Below are 7,508 nucleotides of genomic sequence, written 5' to 3'. Positions count from 1 at the left end.
TTTGTGTCTGTGCAAACAGATGTTTCTCTCTCTAGATAGATGTACATTATCTGTATATATGCAAACACCTCTTTGGGTACATGTATTGAATCTATATTGCCTGGGTAGATATTTCCATTGCAACATACAAATGTACTGTTAAAGAAATACATACACATAGATAATATAGAGTCCATATGTCTTAGCATATCTGCATATCTTTGTGCATATGTGTATATAGATATTGTATCTATCTACATACATATTCTCTATATGTACAGATATATTTTTGCATACAAGTAGTGAATATAGGGTTACCATACGTCCGGATTTTCCCGGACATGTCCGGCTTTTGGGGGCTCAAATCCCCGTCCGGGGGGAAATCCCCAAAAGCCGGGCATGTCCGGGAAAATCGGGAGGGAGGGCTGGGCCGGGGTCGCGGGGCTGGGCCGGGATCCAGGGGCGCAGTGCCGGGCCGGGGCCGCGGGGTCGGGCCGCCGGGGGGGTGAGCTGGGCCGCGGGGTCGGGCCGCCGGGGGGGTGCGCTGGGACGCGGGGCCGGGAGCCGGGGGGTCGGGCCGGGAGCTGGGCCGCCGGGGGGGGGGTGCGCGGGACCGGGGGGGTGCGCTGGGCCGGGGGGCCGGGCCGCCGGGGGGGTGCGCGGGGCCAGGGGGGTGCGCGGGGCCGGGGGGCCGGGCCGCCGGGGGGGTGCGCGGGGCCGGGGGGGTGCACTGGGCCGGGGGGCCGGGCCGCCGGGGGGGTGCGCTGGGCCGCGGGGGTGCGCGGGGTCAGGAGCCGGGGGGGTGCGCGGGGCCGCCGGGGTCGGGAGGCTGCGCGGGGCCGCCGGGGCCGGGAGCCGGGGGGGTGCGCGGGGCGGCTGGGAAACGGGGGGGGTGCGCGGGGGCCGCGGGGTCGGGAGCCGGGGGGTGCGCTGGGCCGCCGGGGCCGGGAGCCGGGGGGTGCGCTGGGCCGCCGGGGCCGGGAGCCGGGGGGGTGTGCTGGGCCGCCGGGGGCCGGCCGGCAGTGCTGGGTGGGCCGGGGGTGGTCGGCCGGAGCCGGCACCCCAGGGCCCGAGCCGACCCAGGCTGGAGCCGCCGGGGGGGCCAGCCTGGGCCGCACCTCCTCCCCCCACACCCCCCCTTACCTGCTCAGGCTTCCCGCGAATTAAATGTTCGCGGGAAGCAGGGGAGGGGGCGGAGACTTTGGGGAGGGGGCGGAGTTAGGGCGGGGGGAGGGGGCGGGGCTGGGGGCGGGGCCAGAGCCCCGTGGAGTGTCCTCCTTTTGGAGGCACAAAATATGGTAACCCTAAGTGAATCTATAGTGTTATGTGTGTAGGCAGATATTTATCTTACTAGATACAGAGCTATATACAGATATTGAGCTCCCTAATGTATGAATTCTTTATGGTCTGTGGACAGAGGATTTTCCTTGTAGGTATATTTATACTCGATTGGTATAAGCCTGTCTGTAGACATAGTACTATGTGTGTGTGGATAGTTCTCACTTTGTGTACAGCATTCATTATTTATACACGTGTACACACTAACGTGCATGCTCAGATACATTTAATTTCGCTTCATAACCCCTTCTCTCGAGGTACAAGTCCTGACATGTCTAGACCTATATTTTGTTGAGCTGTAGCTTTTTTATATATATGTATTGCACAGGCCCTTCCCCCAGGCGGCAGCTGCCCCGCTGCTCTCAGCGCCAGACGCACTGTTCCCAGGCAGCTGCCGCCTCCCAGCGCCTTTCGCCTCCCAGGCTTTATTTGTTTACAATCCGATTACGTCACCCCACCCCGGACCCCGCCCTCCCGAACCCCCGTCACAATGGTGCGATCGCGGGATTGGTGCTTGCGGGTTCCCGGCCCCGCCCGTCCCCGACGCCATTTCCGTCCTGCGGCGGCTATAAGAGGCGACGCACGCAAGCGGCTCTCTTCGTCCCTCGCAGCAGGAGATGCTCGCTGTTTTCCCGGTGTCGTCTCCGCTGCTGTTGCCACCGCCCCCCTGTCTGAGGAGGAGGCCGCCGCCCCCGCCCCCCCCGGGATGTGAGCTGGGGTGCGCTGCTCTCTTGTCCCCGCGTTAGAGCCGCGCCCGCCGCCCCCATGCATCCCGCCCTGTACACCCGGGCCAGCATGATACGCGAGATCGCCGCGGCCGTGGGCTTCATCTCCAAGTTCCTGCGCACCAAGGGGCTGATGAACGAGCGGCAGCTGCAGACTTTCAGCCAGAACCTACAGGAGCTGCTGGCAGGTGAGGGGCGGCGCCGCGCGGCCCGGGGCTGCTCTGGCGAGCAGGGCGCCGTCTTCAGCCGCCCCCGCCCGTGCTGCCCGCTGGCGGCGTCCGCCGGGCCTCGGCGGTGCGGGGGAGTCACTTGCTTCCACCCTCTCCTCTCCGGAAAGTGGTAGCTGGACACTGGGACCCATGGGAGCCGGCCCCAGACCTGTTGGGGCGCAGTGCCCCCCGGGATGGCTCCCCACACGGGGTCCCTCCCCGAAGCTCAGTTTGCCCCCAAGTGTTTTTACAAGCCCAGTTGCTCTGCTTGCCTTTTTCCTAGTACTTGCCCCAGCCGCCCTTGCCCTTTGTCACTTTCCAGTTCCCAAATCAGGCCTCTAATCTGTATCTTTGTAGTGAGACAAAGACGCACGACCGGCTTCTGGGACGAAACCTCTCTTGCATTTTCAAGTCGTGCAGTTTTATACAGTGCATGAGTTTGTCCGAGACGGGAATGCTTTTTTAAAAGCCACAATATCTGATAGTGTAGTCAACCAACATCATGTATCTTGTTTTTGTTCCTAGTATTCTAATACAGTAACATAGTTTTTAAATAAGGAAAATCCGGGTCCTTTCCTGGCTGCTTACAAAGGTGGTGGAGAAGAGGGAGGGATTTAAACTGAAGCCTTTTAGATTTTTGTAAAACTTATTTGGACACAGATAACCATCTCTGAAAGCAATCAGCACTTTGAGGTACTGAAAACCCCATCCAGTTTCAAGTGTAAAGTGTATTTAAATAGTTTTTATATCTGAAAATATTACAGAAATGGGAGTCAGGTTCCTTCAGGACCCATTTTCCAGAAAATGCACTACAGAAATCTTTTTATTTAGTGTGGTACCCTTCAAAGGCACTAGTCAGGGTCCTTTGTCCTAGGTGCTATACAACCACATTGGAAAATGTGGTTCCTTCCCTATACAGTTTCTGATCCAAGGGCCAAGTTCTGATATTCTTGTTGGTGATATTTCAGTGGCCTTACCCACCTATTTGGGTAACTATGGTGAGTAGAGCTATCAGAATTTAGCCGTAGGACAACAAGCGATATAGAAAGGTAATATAGTGGTATACAGTAAGATGAACATTCAAAATACATAAGTCTTTATTTTAATTTGTCAATAAATTGCCAGTCTGCTTTTCCCTGTTAGAGTTTCATTAGCAGTACTTGCAATGGGAAAACAACACTGAAATGTTTCAAGATGCTATTTAAATGTATTTTTCTTCCAAAAGTTGAGAATATTTATAAATCTGGGATATCTGAAGCCCAGAAACTCCTTAATGCTTCACACAACCATGGAGTATTTGAATCATTTTAAAAAATGTGAGTAAAAGTAATGACTCAGTTGCAACTAACTCATGAAAAATACTTGCCATGTGAGATCACAGTAGGTAGTGTAAATTACCTCCAAAAATATTTAAGAGCTCATCTGGAGTTTTTTCCAGTGTCTTTCAGGTTTACAATTTATTATAATAGACATTCTGAGAATGTTAGTCACTTCTTGAGCTGGAAAAATCAAATTTCTCAACCGTGTCAATTGTGAAATGTGTTTTTTTTTTTACAAAAAATTAGAGTACATGACAATCCTAGTACTTCTTTCTGACCTCTGTTATCTAGAGCTAAGCAGCACAATCTTTTTTTTTTTTTTCTTTTTCTGTAGAGCATTATAAACATCACTGGTTCCCAGAAAAGCCGTGCAAGGGATCAGGTTACCGTTGTATCCGGATCAACCATAAAATGGATCCTCTGATTGGACAAGCAGCACAACGGATTGGACTGAGCAGTCAGGAACTGTTCCGGCTTCTTCCAAGTGAACTCACTCTATGGGTTGATCCCTATGAAGTCTCCTATCGTATCGGAGAGGATGGCTCGATCTGTGTGCTGTATGAAGCTGCACCAGCAGGAGGTAGCCAAAATAACACCAACATGCAAATGGTAGACAGCAGAATAAGCTGTAAGGAGGAACTTCTCTTGGGCAGAACAAGCCCTTCCAAAAACTACAATATGATGACTGTATCAGGTTAAGATATAGTCTATGGATGGATCACCTTAAAATGGATGGATAAAATTGGTTTTTACTTTGGGTGGGCTCCTCTGGGGATGGATTATGGAATTTAAACCATGTCACAGCTGTGAAGATCTGGCACACAATAGAGTGGTAAACTTTCAAGTGACAGTGCCGTAGTTTGGACAGTACCTTTTCAGTGATTTAATAGCCTGTGAGTCAGAATGATCACTTTATTTGCTAGGGAATGAAGAAGTCCAAGGAAGGTTTCAGTTTCTCCCAGACATCTTACTTAATTTTTACACAAATTATTTCAATCCAAATCTGTATTTATAAAGTTACTCTCTGCAGTTGGTCTTGCAGAGTAAATTTGCACTATTACATTTACAAATTGTTACATTTTTGGCAGCTCAGTAACAAGACTTGTTATAAACACAATAGCACTGGAAATTTTCTGACTTTTACCTAGCACTTACAATATGTATAAATGTACATAAAACAAACTGGTAAGCATGACCTGGGGAAATGGTCAGATTTTCATATTGTGTATTGGCCTTGCAAGTAACAAGTGACCAGAATCTGCCATGGCAACAGGCTTTAAAAAGGACCATATAAAGACACTGTCTGAACTGTGGTGTTAGCACCAGCCAGCTATCTGTACATTTGCTAGCTTGTAGTTTTCTAAGACTGAGTAAACTTCTTATTTTTAGAAAGTGGAGGTCTGGTTTGTAATTTCCTTGTATGTAATTGGGTAAAAGTCTTTTCCACAAACCACCATCTATTTTGTGAACTTTGTTAGTCATCTTTTATTTGGTAAATTATGAACTGGTGTAAATTTGTACAGTTCATGTATATTGATTGTGGCAAAGTTGTACAGATTTCTATATTTTGGATGAGAAATTTTTCTTCTCTCTAATAAATTGTTTCCTATCTTGGCATTTTAATTAATCTCTTGTCGTGATTATATAGGATCAGGCAAATGATTTATCCTCCCAGTAGATGTAAAATAGGTACTGTACCCTAAAGAATAAGAACATCAATGGCACACTGTTGGGAAACACTTGATACAGCCATGGATTAATGAAGATCACTTGTGTACAAACATTTGGGAAGTCTAGGGAAACACAGTATTTTAACATGTCACTTTAATACCTTTTTAAAATCAGTCATAATATGGAAATAACTTCAGGGCCAATAATTCCAGGATATGAGGAAAAGGGACAAATAACATCCACCAAAGATGACTTGAATAAATCCAGAGGATTAAAGCTTGCATGGTTTCCTGATGAAGTGAGGATATAGCAGACTTAAGTGTCCATTTTGATCTACCTTTGAAAAAAAATTCTCAATTCTTCCCAGATGGATTCCTTGCTCTATTAGCTGTTCCTGGGACACATATCCCATAGCCTTAAGAGCAGGTTAACCACTTGGCAGAAAGGTTGGTTGCCTTTCACTTTTCTTCAGATGCAAGCAAGATTTTCACTTATAAATCAGTCTGATGGGATTCAGCAAACTAAAGGTATGTGATTGTTTTCTTTCACAGATTTAAAAAGATGACTGATACTAAATTGATATGCCCATATTGAAAAGTGTATTCCAAGAAACAAATGGTTAGATGGTTCAATTAAGCACCCTACTAAAGGCAAAATCTTACACAGGTTAGTTACACTTGAGAAGTTCTATACTACTTTACTGCCATATATTAAAATACTGATGAGACATGATTTTCAGAGCCATGATCTAATGTGCACATTGTTTCATGAGCATTAAATAAAATGCCTACACAACTTAGTCCCTTCCAGTAATGTCTCACTTCTTACATAAAGTTGTAAATGATAAGCAAGTGCATGGCAGAATCATTACTCTGATCTAAACTTATTGTCAAAAGAAGTTAAATTAATTGGAGACTTTCCACCTATCATGACAAACCTTGCTCATGACTGGCTTTAATTTACATATAGTCAATCTGTTTAATCACAATATTTTAGTCATGGTTTAATAGATTCCAATGCAGGGCTGATAGCCCAAATCTAGGCCTTCCTGTTAGATGATGGCTGAAAGTACAGCACTGGTCTAATAAACTGTTGCTGAGTAGTGAGGCAGAACACAACTCCTTCCTGTCTTGGAAGCTCAGCTTTACATGCAAGTTTGGACCATGGTAAAACTAAGAATTGCTTTAAAAATTACCTTCCCCCCCAACATATTAATCTACTGTTATGTGCCAACATTACTCTATACTTGGGCTTTCCTCAGTTAAGTCACGTAAGTTATTGGTCAAGTAGTGGATCTTGAGAAGCTTTCAGTTTACTTTTGAGTCTGACAGTAGCACTTTTGTCACAACTTCTAAATTGCAGATGTGCTTTAAAATGCTGCTGTCTTAATCTTTAATTTTGCATCTCTGAAACTTACACAAACTTGTAAAATTAATTTTTGAAAAGATCCATCTGCTTAAAATTTGGAAGATTAAAGTGAAGTATTAAAATATAAAGACAAACTTGTGTTCAACTTCTGTGGACCGCACTAGTACATCTGAATAGATGAGGCAATATAAATGTTGCAGGTGGTTTCCTGTGAATCCAAGGTAGGAAAAAAACTTGTCTGAAACTTGCTATCTTTACACCACAGAGCAGCAAATGGAACTGTGCTTGGTGTAATGTGCAGGTGCTTTTGTAAACAGTCTTCTCCTCAGCTAGCAAGAGGAGGATGAGGAAAAGTTGGCTATATAGCTTGCATTTATGACCTTCATTATGCAAATTGTGAAAGCATGATCAGATTGTAGACGTGATCTTTGTCTTGCTGACAAGTTAGGCATAGCTTTGCAAACAAGTGTTTCAGCTGTGTGAGGCTGACGGTGACATTTATCTTAAAATGAGTGTACTGCCTCAGGTGGCTAACATTTTAATCTTTTTAAGGTAGGGTGGTTTCATTTATGACATAGATTAGATATAGCTGCAGCTACAATTAGTAATTCATGTCTGCTTTCAGAAAAGTTGATTCCCCCCCCCCCCCCCCCCCAGAATTATTCAGTATAGTCCATCCAACACGACTGCCGCCTTCTGTGCTCAAATGGACATGAGCAGTAGCAACAGCATAGGAAGCTTAATATTGGAGGGCTTTGAGTTAACCCTGGCTACAAGAGGCCATTAAAACTTGTTTCAGTGCAAACAGGACAAATGTTGCAGATAAAATTAAACTTGTAATGGCATCTTACATTCAAAGGAAGACAAACTGTCCAGGCGTAAGTTGCAGTAACGCAAAC

The 7,508-nt window shown here is 46.5% G+C and overlaps 1 protein-coding gene across 1 annotated transcript; it reads left to right on the top strand.

Moving 5' to 3' along the window:
• Positions 1-1,920: 1,920 nt before the first annotated feature.
• BTG1 (BTG anti-proliferation factor 1) lies at positions 1,921-5,193 on the top strand. The gene is made up of 2 exons (XM_054027928.1): positions 1,921-2,230; positions 3,905-5,193. The coding sequence occupies exons 1-2, from the start codon at positions 2,083-2,085 to the stop codon at positions 4,267-4,269; spliced, it is 513 nt and encodes a 170-aa protein (XP_053883903.1). The 5' UTR covers positions 1,921-2,082; the 3' UTR covers positions 4,270-5,193.
• The last annotated feature ends 2,315 nt before the right edge of the window (positions 5,194-7,508 follow it).

This window comes from Malaclemys terrapin, chromosome 1, assembly GCF_027887155.1.
Source record: "Malaclemys terrapin pileata isolate rMalTer1 chromosome 1, rMalTer1.hap1, whole genome shotgun sequence".
Classification (NCBI taxonomy): Eukaryota; Metazoa; Chordata; order Testudines; family Emydidae; genus Malaclemys; species Malaclemys terrapin.
This window is presented reverse-complemented; position numbering and strand designations above follow the sequence as displayed.

Excerpts from the sequence above, each read along its gene's own strand:
- BTG1 (XM_054027928.1), top strand. The coding sequence starts at position 2,083 with ATGCATCCCGCCCTGTACACCCGGGCCAGCATGATACGCGAGATCGCC. Across the intron at positions 2,231-3,904 it reads CCTACAGGAGCTGCTGGCAG|AGCATTATAAACATCACTGG; the intron begins GTGAGGGGCGGC and ends CTTTTTCTGTAG.